The 16,289-nt window shown below is 40.1% G+C and overlaps 1 protein-coding gene across 3 annotated transcripts in view; it reads left to right on the plus strand.

Annotated features, from left to right (window-relative positions):
• Positions 1-16,289, plus strand: part of ELAVL4 (ELAV like RNA binding protein 4) — a 62,608-nt gene that overhangs the window by 21,491 nt on the left and 24,828 nt on the right. For all 3 annotated transcript variants that reach the window (XM_086617933.1, XM_086617934.1, XM_086617935.1), the window contains exon 2: positions 297-537. In XM_086617933.1, the coding sequence (XP_086474059.1) occupies positions 297-537 (241 nt within the window). The remainder of the gene's footprint in view (positions 1-296; positions 538-16,289) is intronic.

Genomic DNA, 16,289 nt, shown 5'->3' on the forward strand with positions numbered 1-16,289 from the left:
AAATTTATGTGGTTTAAATTTACATTTGTGAAAACGACTGCGTGATGAAAGCAGGAATCAGCTTCGCATTAACAAAAAAAGGTTTTTTGACTGCATCTTAGTATATGCTCACAGCCAAAGACTAGCATGACCTACTTTGCAACAATAACAGAGGAATCAAGCCGGGTTTTTTTGTTGAAGTATCTAAATTGGCCATGAATGCTACCTACTCATTCGTTTGTAAGTATCTTTAAAAATAGCTATTGTATCCATGAAACTTAAGGGTGTATTTTTTCCCTTCTCTTATTTTCATGTAGATAATTAGCACCATGGAGCCTCAGGTGTCGAATGGCCCTACTTCCAATACAACCAATGGACCCTCCAGCAACAGTAGAAACTGCCCTTCCCCCATGCAGACAGGGGCTGCTACAGATGACAGCAAAACCAACCTCATAGTCAACTATTTACCCCAGAACATGACCCAGGAGGAGTTCAGGAGTCTCTTCGGGAGCATTGGTGAAATTGAATCCTGCAAGCTCGTGAGAGACAAAATTACAGGTAAGCCCTTCACATTGTTGACTTGACGTGCATCAGGGTCAGTTTACGTTTGGGGTCAGCAAAACCTCAGTGCGTACATTGCAAGTGCTTAGCACAGGGAATACTGCAAATACCATGGTAAACTTCTTCAAATAGTAAACCTTTAGTTTTCAGTGATGCACACTGGATCTAGAAGAACTGTATGAGAAGCCCCTCATCTTTCAGCCTTCCTGCAGATCTGAGGGGAAGTACAAACATCGCCAGTCTGCACACGTGTAACACTGCAGCTTCTTGCAGCAGAGCTCGGATGGCATTACTTTCCTGATCGTTCTGAGTTTCATTTAATGTTGACTTAAGTTGTAGGAGGGCAGTGTAAATGGCTTGAGCCAACTGACCATTCTGAATTCTGACTGTCTTTTGACCCTCACCATACCCTTCATCAAACTTTTGCCTGTTAACAACATTGTAAGATCAAGATGGTCCTCCATGCCCATCACACCTTGTTCACCATGGCATTTTGGAATGGTCAGCTACAGTGATCTGTAGTTGGGAGGCACTGCTCTAGATTACATTGCCTAAAATTGTTTAATTTGCTGTGATCCTTTTCCGCGTGGAGAGGCATCCATTAGTAGGTGCCTTCAGAATAAGAAAAACCTCCCATTAGAGTTATTACCTCCCAGAGGAGAGAGATGTCTGTCCTGTGGCTGGAGGAGATGTGGGTGGGTGCAGCTGCACCTAGCACATAGCAGGCTCTGTGTCCTTGCTGCTGCAGCCAGGAATTCACTGATGCACAAGAAGATGATGGGATGAACAATCAACTTTTATAGCTTGCTTTATAGGTTAGTTTTATAGGTTGTGTGTCTACTCGCACTATATAGGTGGGGAACGGCTGAAATTTCACTGCAGTTTAGTGCATCGCCAGCGCCGTTATGTTTAGCACAGAGAGCAGCAGCCTTGGAAGGAAAGGGTTCCAGAAAAGGAGCTATCTCCTCTCTCAGGCACTCCTGGCAACCTGGGTGTGCGCTCTGTGGAAAGACACACCATGTAAAGATGAGGAATTAGAATGCAGATCTTCCTACCTACTTCCACAACAGCCTGGCAGCCATTGTATCGACAGCATTAGGATGATCTACTTAGTGCTTTTAAACATGCAGTGCTTCTTTTTTATTTACTTCCTGACATATAGCAATGTTCTGATTGAACACAAGGCATATAACAAATGGCAGTAGCTGCAGGGCAGCTCAAGTCCTCAGAAGAGTAGTCCAGCAGAGCTTTCTTTAGCACGTTGACCATGATGTATCTATTTCAATATATCTTCTGATTAGGCCACAGCTTCAGGGGTATTAAAAGGAAGAAGATTGAAAAATGGAATTGACTTTTATTTATTCTTTACTTTTTCCTACTTTAAGAAAAACAGATTGCTTATAACCTCTGGCTCCAAAAATTTCCATGCAAAAAACTAAAGTCCTGTTCTTTTATAAGCATAGCTGGCCCAGTATTCCAGTGTGACATATCACCCTTGATACCTACCACCAGACCAGTTTAGCTCCATACCATTGATTTTTCTTTTAGTCTGAAAAAAAATCTGAGAAATTAAACTACAGGTTACTTCAGTTATTTCAGACAGAAGTGGATACCTGACCCTCTGCAGGAATCTAGTGTGCCTAGCTTGTATTTTAATCATGGCAGATCCTATGTTTCAGGAACTTTTCTGCTTCCCATATCCTTCAAATCCATGGTAATTTCCTTGCAATGTAAATTTCAAGACTTCAGATATTCAGTGTTGTTTTAATAGAGAATTGGCTGTCTTTGGACAGAGAGCCATTACTTCATCAGCTAGAAACAGTATTCTTTGTTTTATTCCATCTCCAGGCTTCTGTCTCTGCATTTGAAGATGTGAGAAAAATTGCTATATGATCTTCTGATGTATTCTTGGGTAGTTTTTTTGCCTATGCGTTTTCTTTCCATGCGAAGTACAGAAAGCTTTATAATCAGTAAAATACTTAAAAGAACCATTCCTTAAAACCTTACACAGATGCTTTGAAGACATTATCCATAAGTGATTGAGGAGCCTATGTGTTTTTGTTTTTTTAAGAAGTGATAGAAGTACAAAAGAACCAAATTCACAAAAAAATTGTCCTCCAAAGCCTCTGTGCCATTTTTGAAAACAGAATTTAATCTGCCAAGGTTTTCAAGCCTGTTATCAAGGCATTGTGCAACATTATTAAATTTTAGGATGCGTGTTCATTCCTCACATTGAATTCAGAGTTAGTAAATCGAATGCAGTCCTCTGCCAGAAGCAGTCCGTGTTTTTAAAGGTTCTTAGAACATTGAGAGTAACAAAATGGAAATGCACTGAGGTCATACCCAGCTCATCTTTCCGGATTGTCATGTAAGTGTGTTCTTCATAAGGCTTTCTGGATTTTTGTTTTTTGGAAGGGGTGGAAGTATGCCGGTAGGCTGTTAGGGGAATGGCTGGCTTTTCAGGGCTTCTCTGCTTTTTTCCCATTAAAAATCAGTGTAGGTTTTTGACAGTGAAAGCTGTATTGCAGAAGAAACAGGAAATTATTGAGGTATTCTTGCTGAATTAGTGAAGGCTTGAAAAAATTCAGGTTCGTCTACTCTTGGATTTTTTTCGTTTTTTGCTGTTCAAAATTGTGTGTTTTTCATAAATCTCAGCTAAGTGTGAGCTGGTTTAGTACGCCTCTAAACAAGTGTTGGAGCTCTTTACATTAATAATAGGAGTTGTCTTGATAGATAGTAAGTTTTTCCTTCTTGATAGGGTAGAATATCAGGTAAACGAAGGAAAGCTAGAATAAAAAGTCAGCTACAGAAAGAGAACGCTTTGAGAGAAATAGGTCATAAACCAAATCATCATTAAATAGTTACCCTGGCAAAACTATATTAGAAAATTTCAGATACATTTCTGAGGCTAGGTAAGATTGAATTGGTTCATGTAAAAGACTGTTTCCCCTGTCCTGTTAAGGAATTGCACAGACTTTGTGAAATAGTGTTTAGGCTCCCAGAATACCTTTTTCAATGAGTTGAAAGCTAAACAAAGTCTGTTAAACATACAGGATCCTTTTGAGAGAATTTGATCTGAACTCTTCTATTAATTTTAAAATGGATTAAACAATATGTCAGGAATAATCATCTGCTCCAAGTCTTTTTGCAGTCTTAAAACAGTAGTAGGGTTTTTTAAGAAAATTGATTCGTGATGTTACCCCTCGCTTTGGAAAGACACATGTTTAAACAAGCATATTCCTTTACTAAAAAAAATGCTAATTTGGTAGTACACTGTACTGAGTTGAATAGAAATGACAGCTTCTAAGACAGCCTTTAATTTGGTATTCAAAACCAAAACTGTAAACTTCGGTTTTGTTTGGTAGCTTCTCGGAACAGGCAGGATATACAGTAGCATTTTTAAAAAATGCTAATGACTTGAAAGAAGAGATGGAAGTCAGGCATACATTTTAATTATGGGGGAGGGGTTGCAATAGAAATAGAAAAAATGTTTTTTTGCACTACAGAGATTTTAAGGGAATGAGACAAGGAAAAACAGACTGAAGATAGTTGCCTTCATTTGGCAGGGCTGTTTAATAAAAGCAGAACTTGTGGTTGTAAAGTGTGCTTATTAAATTCTTCATTTACACTACCTAATTAATTCTAGCATTTTAAATTAACAGTGAAACTGGTCCCTGCTGTACCATTTCATAGCTACAGCATATTTCGTCCAACAACCCAGTCGTTCAGGTTTAATCAGCTGCTCTCAAAAAATGAGAAGGAACTTGAGTTAAAAAAAACTAAATGGTGTAAACATTTTAGAGCAGTGCTAGATGAAGGGACATGACTTCACGGAGGAAGACTACGGCTTCAGATGGACGTGAGGCTTGGCACTTACGACTGATGCTAAGCTATATAATGTTGCAGATACTCTTTAATTCTTATTTTGTCCAAAGAAAGCCAGTGATAAATATCTTCGAGACTTGGGGAAGGAGGGGGCTTGAATTAATCGGGAAACTTTGAGAGAAGAAATGCTGAACTTGTTTTGTCCTGTGTTTGAAAACAAAAGGTCCAGTCAATATAGTGTCCGTCAGACACTGTAATTGCTGCTGGCCAAGTGTGTTGTCCTTGTTGACATGGATTGTGTGAGGGAGAAGGGGATGTTTGTTATTAATTTTTTTTAATTGATTTAGCAGTCTTAGGTGAGCTCTTAAGAGTTACATTTTTGTTTCTCTGTCATCTACACAGGAGTTTACATCTCCGAATCTTCAAATGATCTGCATCTCAAATCTTTTGTGTCTTGGAACAATCCAGGTGCACTGTAAAGCAGAATATTTATTGATGCAGGATTTCTGTGCATCACTTAACTTATGACAGAGTTTGCATATTCCTGCGGTGTGGTACAATTTGATGTTCTTTGCATGCATAATCAGGAACTTCATTGCTCCTCTGCCCGAAATGCAACACTGTTTTTGAATTGTTCCTTTTGAATTTGCAATTCCTTTAAGATTATGCACAAAGATCTGTCTTTCATTTTAATTTCAGGTATTTATAATAGATTTAAACTGCAGTTCAGAAATAGTTGTGGCATTGTAAGTGTAATATGAATATTGATGATCCCAGTGAAAATCCAGGACAGGCAAGCTACTAACTCAGAGTAGTAGCATCTGTGTGTTCTCACATCTTAGAAGAGAAAGAAATATTGACTGTTTTACCTGTAATCCTCTCTAGAAGTTATGAATTGTCCATTTGTCGCTCTTTAGATGTTCAGCCGTATGATCCAAAAACCAAAAGCTAACAAAATGGCAGAGTCAGAAATAATGCAGCATGATGAGAGAGTACAGGAAGATATTTTCCGTGTGAGCAGTGTCCAATGCTCATTTCTCCATAGAAACTGGTAAATTCCTGACCTGGGGCAGGTGCTCAGCCTGTGCTCTGAGCAAGCCATCATGAACCCATTCTGGTCCAGGAGTATGTCCACACTATGTTAAGCTGATCTTGTCTGCCCTCTATAAAAATAATTTTTTCCTAACTCTCTAACAAGCAGCTTACCAGCACATACAGAAAAGGTGCTGCTGTAAAAAGCAAAGACCTGTATTTTATTTAACCAAGAGTGCTTAGTGAATGCTGACAATGAACCAGTGTTTCTGTCTGGAATGTGCTGTTCTGAGGTTGCATGCTCGGAGTTTCCTGAAATTGGGAGTCTAATTAAGCAGCCTTAATTTCAGCATCTAGAATTGTTAGCTGTTTTGAAAGCAGTGGATGGAGAAGGCCTGTATCCTCAGGAGCAGAAGCTATTAATTGCACACTATGACCCTAGGAGGCAGGAAGGAAGGAAGCCAGGTATGATCATGTACCCCAACAGTATGGCTCTATGGAAAACACTATTTAAGCTTTCCTTTAGTAAGCAGACATCATCTAGTATCAGCCCACTGTTTGCAGTGGGCAACAGCAAAGCTTCGTGTATTTTAATGGGAGGTTTTGATACCTGATAGTGTAGATGAGCTATGGGTCATGGTGCCCATCTTGGGGTCAAAGGAGGACTCTGAAAGCTCATCATAATGGAAAGACACAAAGCAAAAACAGAATTAATGGTTAAATTTAATCATAGGCAAGAGACTTTTTGGTAATATAGTTCATGACAATAGGTAGCCGTTGCACAGTTAAATCTGTGTTTGAACGACTCAGGTTAGAAATTGCAGAAATATTAGTAAAACTGTGCTGCTTTGTCATGGGGAGAAATACTTATTTTTATTCAAGGGAAATAGTTCCCAGCTATTTCTGTTTAGAAGCTGCAGATTGTACATGAAATTTCCAGTGAATACGTGTTCTAAGACTACCAGTGGTTTTTGTTTTCTGTGAGAATTTTTTAAAAGGACGTAGCAAAAGTGTTTCCTATTGGAAGAAAAAAAATGACCCATATGCAGATAAATATAGCTTACTGTGAAACCCAGCATGAAGTTACCTGATCCTAAGTAACTGAAAGTCTAATCTGAGCATAAACTACTTTTACATGGGATGTCCAATTCACTGATTGTGCTTTGAAAGTGCCTTCCATTTTGAGATATTACTGGTTCCAGCGGTTTTCCCCACTTAAAATATATTAAACAGATAGGATTATAGAATGTAGGGATTATGTTAGATAAGACTTATAAACTGTTTAGAAAGTATGTAAACACTCATGCCTCATGGCATAAGCCCACCTAATAACAGGGTTTAGGAGAAAAATACCTTGTAGAGGTAGTTTATTCCCTTGTTGACTTGGAAGGGTTTTTTAGTAATTCTCTGTAAAGGAGTGCTAACTAGTCACTGATCTCCGGTCACTTATTTGGTACAGATCTTGTTAGACTAGACTGAGTGTAAGCAGCAGTTGCTTTACTTCAGTAGTAGATGAGAATTAACACAATCCTTCAGAACAGAAAAACCAGCCCTCAATTTAAGTGCTGTAGTGTTGACTATTTACAAAACAAATATGATTCTGGTGTTTGGTGTGACACCATTTAAAGGCCACATTTAGTAGGGCCCCTCAAACTGGCTGTGTAGGGAACCTCTGTAAGAAGCAGTGCAGTCTTCTGCATTTGACTTCCTTGAAAGCAAAAGACTTGGTATTTGCTGAAATAGCAAAAATATTTATGCAGCAGAGTACTCTGCTAGAGTTCTTTTGTCAGTAAAATAATGCTAAATTAAGTGAACTACCTTAGGTTTTTCAGGAAACTACTTGTGTATTGGCCTCACTATATTTTTAGTGGGTACAGGAGATTTGAATGGGAGTTACTTCTTTGTGTTAAGCGCACGGTCAAAATGCAGTGAGGAAAGAGTGGTCAGAGTAGTGTAACCACAAATGAAAGTCAAGTGCCTGGAAAAGCAGAAGTCTAAAATAACATGGTAGGGCTGGAAAAAAAAAAAGAAATTTGTGAATCAGATGGAATACAGAGCATGCTTCAGTTTTTGGTTATAATCTTTGGTACCTCCAATTGCATGCAGAGAATAAAATATTAGAAGACATGAAAAAGCAGACATGTTTCAGAGTTTTTTTAAACCTAAAATCTAGAATTATTTTCTAAAAGACTAAAATATATGGCTCTGAATGTTATTAAAGACCTTTGATAAGTTGATCTTAATTTAGTGCCCTAGTTATTTTTATAGCTTCTTATTTCCTGAAGTATATTCTGTTCTTGAGCAGAGATAAGCCTAATTTCAGTGTTGCATATCCTATTCTAAGGGCTGCAGATTCAAGACAATCCCCAAATATTGATTATCTGAATCAATGTTTGCATTAAGTGTCTGAACTAAATTCATTAGCATTGTGGGAGAGGGAACACAGAAATAGGAGTAAGTGCCTTAATGCTGGATTTCTAAAACGTGTTGGTATGATTTGTCTATTCTAAATGCTAAAGAAAATGGTCAAATTTGCATCCGTCATTTTCTCTGTCGCCTCTCTGCAGTCATCTGGTGCATACTCTGCTGGTGAACAAAAGAATTTTGATTTCTTGATTATTGGAAAAAGCAATTGGAATGAGCGTTGGGGCAAATAGGCAGAAACCAAGTAGGCATGACCCTTGTGCTGTGAAAGAGCTTTCTAATTAACTTCAGAGGTTTCAATCCTGAGCTTGTTCTGAAGTGTATTAAATGCCTTTAATGCATATTTAGTTTGTTCTTCACGGTTGTAGCTGCTTGGTTTGAGTAAATAACATCACCTTCCCATCAAGTCTAGTGAGGACAGATTAGCAGTGTGGTTTTCCTCAACAGTGCAGGCACACCGACACCTCTGAAATCGTGACTTCCAAATATGAAGTGATTTATGAGGCTTTTTTAGTGTGCCTGGTAAGGAGTCTCTAGCCTGAGACTTCTTTCTGTCCTTCGATAGTCTTAAGAATGTCCTTCTTTCCTTTCCTTTTGTCCTTCCGTCTGCATTGACGATAACTGTCTGTCAGGGAACAGCTGGGTGAAATGGCTCTGGTGGAACCCTTCCATCTGAAGACACTCAGCCTATAACTTGGTGTGTTGTCTGTCCTTTTTCTCTCGTTCTGCCTTTCCCTCTAGAAGCACAGACCCTTTGCTTCAGCACTCGTGCACGGCTGCTTCTGTCCCTAACCATTTTTCTTTCCTTTTAGCCTAAAGAGGACAAGGAGAAAGGGGAGGAAAGGAATGAGAGAGTTCTGGGAGACTGGCAGCAGTGTCCACTAAGGGTGCACTGTCATCCAGCTGAGGCAGGGGTCTTTTGGGGCAGCAGTAGGCAGCACTCCAGGGGATGCCTGACAGGGCTCTGAGGCTGACTTTCCCAGCATTTGTCCGTTCCCTGCTGCTCAAGACCACCTGCCCTTCAGCCATACCAAGCAGCATGACTGTGTTGTGACCATCACCTCTGCCCATCTCCCCATTGCTCTTGCTAGACAGTTTGTCCAAGAACAGAAGTGATCTGTGTAAAAAACAGTCTAAATGGTTTTGAAAGTGGCCTACCTCCTGCCCTTCCTTTTCACAAGACTGCTTTTTACCAACACTGCTTTGGAAGTTTCTTTTTGGCTTTCAGATGGTGTTTAGTTAACTTATAACTGGGATTATTTGATTTGATTACTGACTGCAGTAACTGTTTCTCAGACTCTGTGAGCCAGGAAGTTCTTGCCCCTTTTCTGTTGCAGAGCTGATTCATCATCACTTGATTTTTCTAGCTTGCAGGTGCCTTTTTCTACAGCCAGAAGAGCCCTGCAAGATCTTCACCTTGACTTCTGGGAATGGTCAACCTGAGACCTTCAGATCAGTATTGGGATCTGCTGCCAATTAGCACTCCTATTTTTTTCTACTAGCTCAGTTTTATGTGCAGTCCCCATACTGATGAAACAAAGTAGTTCTTCAGACTCTGTCCACTCGGACTCCATCCTTCAGATCTCTTTTGGTTTTAGGGTTATTCTAACTATGATGTCAGCAAGAACCCATTTATGTGATCAAGCCAACCTCTTTTCTATCTTTTTGTCAAGTGAAATGCAGTCTGTAGAGGGCAAAGTTCCTTTTGGAATATCTAATGCATGGAGGTCTCGCCTGGCTTTAAATCCTTTCCTTCTCCTTTGCTTCCAGAAAACTTCAGAGGTTCAATCCCAATGCTTTGAAACTATCATCTTAATTTGGCTTACAGTTAAGAGGGGTTAATTTCTGCTTATATTGTTATGCACAAGAATATATGTAGAGGGGCATTTACCACTGTGTTCTGCACCTGCACGTCCCTAATGATACTCACAATCCAGTCTTTTCTCCTGCCTAAAAGGTAGTTTCTCTTGCTGCCTGAATTGGGATTCCAGCAACCTTTGTATGCAGCTTGCTGGCAATTGTGTGCTTACAGTCAGCACTGCCAACCTGCTCAGTAATGTGTCAGCTATTGGAAGTTGCTCTGATGCTCAGCCTTTGCCAAGAGACGAGCATACGTCTTTGGATTTCCGTAGCACCCTGCTTCGTGTCCTGCGCTTTGTCCCTGGAGCTGTTGTGGATGGGCTACTACAGCCTGACTTTTTAGACCATTTGTGGTGGTGCAGCCTGAGTCTTGTTCAGGCCCTTCTGCATCTCTGCCTGCTTGTCTTAGACAGGTTTTACCCAGGTGCCATGTTTCCCATTTCTGTGATGCCACAGTCTTGTGGTCCCTCTCATCTCTGAGATTTTTATTCTAAAGAGTAGAGAAAGAGGAAGAAAGCAGCATGTCACTGAAGCTCGAGTCCATTTCTTTGCCTTTGCTCGCTGACTCTGCTTTGTTTGACTCACTGCTGGGATTTGGACACAACTGCTGTTCTCCAGTCTTTTTGGGCAGGATCTGTCACTGACTTTGCAGATGCTTCTATGTGTCCTTGCTAGGAATTTCAGTTACTGACTTGCAGGTGCTGCTGGAGACAGGATATTGGACTAGGCAGACCTCCGCTCTGACCCAGTACTGCTGTTCTTAGGACTTTTACAGCATCTGTTTAATCAGTGGAATATATCAGCTTGAGGGAGAAAAAAAAAACCTGAATGCTTGTATTATTTTTATTCACAAGAGCCCAGACTGGTCTTTTTTCAGTTAGATGGTTTTTAAGGGGTGTTGCAAAAGCAGATGGACAAAAAGCTGCGTCATACTCACCTGCGAGCAAACAAATGGCAGCATTGCTGGTATGATTAATTGTTGCTGTACTAGAGGGGCTGCTGTTTCTGCAGTAGGTCTGATGTGCCTGCTGCCCTATACAGATAATTCTGTGCTCACATGCATTTTAAAGCACCTTAAATTGGGTATCAACAGGCGGCTTCTTGCTACAGCATTCGAGGACTCACAAAATGAGGCTGCCTTTCGCTTCCTTAGGATGCTGTTGGTTGGATGTGGGGGATGTTTTGACTTTCCCTGTTGTGAGGATGGTAGGTAGGGCATGAGAAGACAGGACATGTAACAAGGAAGAAGTGTTCTCCAGTAGTTCCTTTTTTTAGACTCCCTTGTTCTCCTACATGCTCTATTATTTCTATTTACCCAATGCATCTTTCTCTCATTTAGCTAATTTTTCTTTAAATATTTCCCTGCTCTGAAAGCTACTTTGTCTTAAACCAAAAAAAACAACCCCAAACATGAACAGCTTGGGTGCTTGACTGATAACATTTTTTTCCCTGTGTGCTTTCTCCTACATTGGAATAGCTGCTTTGTTAACTTGTTTTTTGTTTATTGGTAGGATTGTGTACTTAATTGCTCCAGGTTAGGTATGTTTAGGTACTTTGCCAAACTGGAAACAAAGGGAAAAATAGGTATGTTTTCCCTCTCCTCTCTTTACCACCTACATGTTTAATATTGTGAAAAGCTTTTTTTAAATAAAACCTGTGCTGGTTTTGGTGGTGGTTAGAGCAAGAATGGCTTGTAGTTGTGACATCTACATGTGGTACATCCAGAGCCATGCATGTGAATAGTGTCACAGCAGAAGGTGTTGGCTCATACAGATGAAATCTGTCACCTTCAAAAGGAAAAGATTCGCTTTTCAGTCTGGAGAAAACTCATTGAGGAGCATATTCATACTAATACTCTCTTCAACAAAATTATCAAGAAATTTAGTGAGAACTAAGTAGTGCGTGCACACAAAGTCATAATATTTTCTCCTTTAAGCAGTTTTCGTTACTTCTATTACCTGCAGGTACCTAAAAAGGAGTGTTACAAACATTTGAAACATACTTAATTTCTTGCTCTTGTTCTAAAGTTGAAAGTTCTGTCTTAAAGCTGAAGCAAATTTGCTAAGTAGGCTCACTGCAGTTTAAGTATTGATGGATAGCAAACTTTTTTTAGGTAGTGCATTTTGGAATAAGATAAAGTGGCTTTACTTTTCTCAGCATCTTTCCAGATGCTGTGTGAAGTAATCTACGTAAATCTAACTATTACAGATTAACCTTCTTAGCTGTCAGGTTGCAACTTTTATTTATGTTTTCACTGATCAGATTAAAAATGCTGCAGACACAGGTTGTGTTAATATTAAATTTTGTATTCCGGTCTGTAATAAATTACTTTCCTCTGTGCATTGGAAAAACTGGTTAGTAGAGCTCAAAGAGTTTAATTAGTAGGCTGTTTATGAGACAGAATAGGTATTCTGAGTCATTGTTCAGAATTACTGTGAAATTTCTTAGTGTTGTGGTGGCTTTTGTTTTTTGTTGTTTGACAGAGGCTGAGGTACAAAACCTTAAATGTTGCTGAATTAAATCATTTAATGACAAAATTACCAGGGCTTTTTGAGTTTGCAGTCAACCAGATTTCAGATATTGCTGCTGCAGTATATGGTTATGTCCTACTTAATATTCTTGTTTTGCAAAACAAACTCTTGTTGTTCTCCAGTTTTATGTGCTCTCATTTCCTTTAGACTGGAAACGTTACTGCCACTGCTTCCACATAAAATGCTTCCAGGTTGGATTTTTATCTTGGCTGTACCTTTCCTGTCCTGATTCCTCTTGTGTGCATAGCTCTCCTCAGTGACAGAGCATGTTCTTGGCCTTCTACCAAAAATCTCTCTCTTGTAAACCAAGTTGCTTCTTCAAGCCACGACTGACTTTTCACTCTGCATGTGCATTTCTCTGACCCGTTACAAAAGTGGGAACCTTGATCAGTGCACAGGCTCTCTTCTGGTTTCTGTCTTTCTGCCTTTCTTCTCCCCATCAGTCCACCACTCAGTACCATCATTTTTTTAGAGGAGTGGGTTTTCTCATAAGCCTTGACTCTGGGTGCCTGACATCCCTTTTGCGCAAAAGCTTGGTACATTTGCACCAAAATTGTGTACTTGGTACAGTCTGGAATCACTGTTATCTGAACTTAGTGTCCCTTTGGTTGAAGCCTGACCAGTGGAAAAATAACTTTCTTTTGGTTTGCTTTCAGTTTCTACTCCATTGTTCAGTATTAGGTTTTTTTAGTTGCCATCCACTTTCATCTAATTTTCAGAAATTCTAGTGTTTGGAGTGGGATGCAGGAAGGGAAAATAAGTCTGCTGTGATGAAGCATGTACCTCTTTCGTGACCTACTGGTTCACTCTGCTGGAGTGCCTTTTCTCTTTGGCTTTGGACCGTGTAATTTTTTACTCTCTCGATTTCATCTTTTCTTATGAGTAACAGTGTTAAGTAGCACACTCTTAATATTTCATGTCGAGTTATACACATTTGAAGAATCTGTAGGGTTTTGCATCTCCTTTTAGTCACTATTAAAATACATTATCCTTTGGTTAAATTTTTTAACACGAGATGCTTCTAGTCATGAATCTGAGGTCACTCTCAAGCCTGAAGTCATTCTTGATTTAAAAATGTGGTGGTTGCTGAAATTTGCCTTCAGTTTGTTGCTTTAGTTATCTCCAGTACATTTCTTGTTACAGTGGAGTGCAGTCTTTACCATTCTTTATGTACCGTTGGTCCAGCAGTGCTGTATCTCCCCTCCATGATGTGACATTGAGCTATTTGGGATGTGGAAGGCTTCTTACCCCATATTGCATGCTTTATCTAATGCAGTGACTTCTTTAATTCCTGTTGCAGACTTCTTTCCACACTGCTGCTTACTGGTTTTTTTTGTGCTGGTATATATTTCTTTTTTTTCCTAGGTCTATTTGTTTTCACTTCTTATTATTGAATATTATTTTAACTTAGCCTGTTTGCTTGTAATGTCTGCATTCTTGTGTTTAATTTGTCTCCTCTTCAGTGTTGAATTTTCTGTTTGAGATAGACAAGTCATGGCTGTTTCTTGTCCATTCATGCCTGTCCCCAGAACACTGAATTTTTATAGTACAGTCCTTGTTCTGTTCTGGGACAAAGCGGGGAGGAGTGCAGCCTTGCTCTTCTCCGAACAGCTGCTAATTCAGAGGCTGTGTGCTCCTTGAAGGAAGGGGGAGGAGAAGATGAAAAGAGGGGAAGCAAGAGATGTCAACTGGGTGGGGAAAATCCAAATATTTGTTCAGAAATGGAATGCAATTGTCTTATGTATGTCAGGAGCAGTAGCTTCTGAAAACATGCTTAATCAATTGCTTGAACTAGTATGAACACCCATGCTTAAAATCCAGTTTTAAATTAAAGAAACTTCATAAAAGCAGGAAAACAAAACTGAAAAAGGAGAATAATATATTCTGCAACATGAAACGTGTATGTTGTTTACAAGGTATCTCCAGCCCAGCATGACTCACAATGGTTCAATAAGGTTACTGTCTTAGGGTGAGGAAGATGCAGTTTTAGGTCCCTGTTCTAGTGACTGTTTTACTCTGTCCAAGTTCACCCTGGGAATCTTGATGCCTTTCAGTTTCTCTTCTCTAAAATAGGAATAAAAGTGCTTTCCTCAGTGGTGTGTGAGGAAAGGTGTGTTACAGAGATAAAACGCTTCCGTGCTACAGTAATGGGAATGGCAGAAGACTCCAGCCAAGTCAGCAGCATCTGCCTCGAACTGCCACTTAAGCTTTGCATGCAGATTAGTCTGTGTCCCCAAGTACAGTAATTACACAGCTGACTTTGTTAAAACTGTGTAGTATGTGGGGAAGAGCCAAGTCTTGTTTCAGGTGAGATGCAGAACATATGAAGTGCTAGAAGCCTTTAAGAGACTGTGAGGCGCTGTTTGCGAGAGTAGGCACGTTTTATGTTGCTGTTATGGTCAAGTTTAAAACAGAGTAATTGCATGTTTTTTGAAAGTCCTCTCAAAACTTCTGTGGTAGTAGGATATTTTTGGAAGGATCTAGTGGTGCTGGGCAGCAGCAGGTTCTGTCAAAGTGTGGTCCGTCTCATTCTGGTTTTGGGTTGATGTGTGGGGCTATTCCAAAATGAGAATCACTATTGTGTCTAATTTTGAAGGATAGCAGCCACTGTCAATTGGTATTTAATTTGTGTGAGATTTGCTACTGCTTCAGCATCTCTGAAAATCAAGACATTAAATTACACAGCCTTGCATTAAGGGATTTGTCAAAAGTACAGAGGAAGACAAAATTCATATGATCTCCTGGCGCTGCCTGGTGAAGCCAAGCTTCCTAACTTGGCAAGGTGCTGGTTGAATGACATGACTTTCTGTTGTAGGGATTTTGCTGCTGGTTTTTGGGGGTCTTGCTGTGTTTTTAAGGGGTTTTTGGGAGTCTTACTGTGTTTTTAAGGTTTCTGTGTTGAGGCTGTGGTGGTTCTTTTCCAGAGATGCGGAGGTCCTGGGATCGCAGTTACCTCTCCAGCATAATCACTTTAGCTACGTTTATAGGATTTGTTTCAGATTTTGGGCAACACTTTTTTTATTCCTTTTATTTTTCTAGACTTGTTGTCATGGTATCTGGCACTTCCCATTCAGATATTAAAATTGAGTGAGTGGTGTCTGTATGTCTCGTTCATTTTTCCTCTCTTATCCTCTCCCCAAGGGAGAGCTTTACGTGGGATGTAGCACACTGTTTGCAAGGGCTTCCTTTGGGGGATTTTTTAAATCACGTAGCAGCATCTCTGTTGGAGAAGGCTTGGTGCGAAGAAGCTCCTTCCACTTGGACTGGAGTTTAGTAAATCCTGTGTGCGTAGAGCTGCCGTGGGAGCTCGTTGTGCAACTCATGACTCCCCTTGAGCCCCCAAAAAGGCCTGTCTCCTGTGCAAATGAGCGTTTATTGGAGTCTCTTTGGCATTGCCAGGATTAAGGCAGTGGTAGGAATTCTCTCTGCAGGCTTTCTATGGGGAGGGCCCAGCCTTTGCTATCTGGGGACCAGGGCTCTGATGCCTTAGGGTAAGAGTTTTTGCTTGAGGAATCAAGTTCTGTCTGAGCAGGTTTGTGTCTGCATGTATGCCTTTACAGGTGCTCTGGCTAGAGTTGGGCTTCAGCCTGTGGAACACAGAGGGGTTCTCCCTGAGCTTTGGGTTCAGATTTCCTTATTCCTTATGGAACTACAAACATGTTTTTTAGGAGGGAATCTGCTATAAGGTTATCCCAGTGCAAGCCTGGAACCTGGCTTTCCTCTCAGGTAGGATCTTAAGAAGAAGGGTATACTGATGCTGAAATATTGCTGATGACTGTTCTTAACCAAGGGTAAGTAGTGCTCCTTAATTGTTGGTGCACTGTAGCATCAAAGAATATCTGGGGCTATAGATTGGATTGTATTTGAATACAGCTGACTTGTCCTAATCTAGAAGAGAGATCTTCTCAAAAGAACTAACAAGGACACTCAAAATACAGTGTTTTGATGGAGAGTTCCCAAACAAAACTTGTACCCAGTCATCTTCCTGCAAAAGGCAAAAGCCAAACTATTTACCACTCATCCTTCTCTTGTTTTTGCTTTGAGAGAGACTACATGTTTTTCTACGGATTCTTGCAG

The sequence above is a fragment of the Tauraco erythrolophus genome, chromosome 10, assembly GCF_009769465.1.
Source record: "Tauraco erythrolophus isolate bTauEry1 chromosome 10, bTauEry1.pri, whole genome shotgun sequence".
In the NCBI taxonomy this organism is placed as follows: domain Eukaryota; kingdom Metazoa; phylum Chordata; class Aves; order Musophagiformes; family Musophagidae; genus Tauraco; species Tauraco erythrolophus.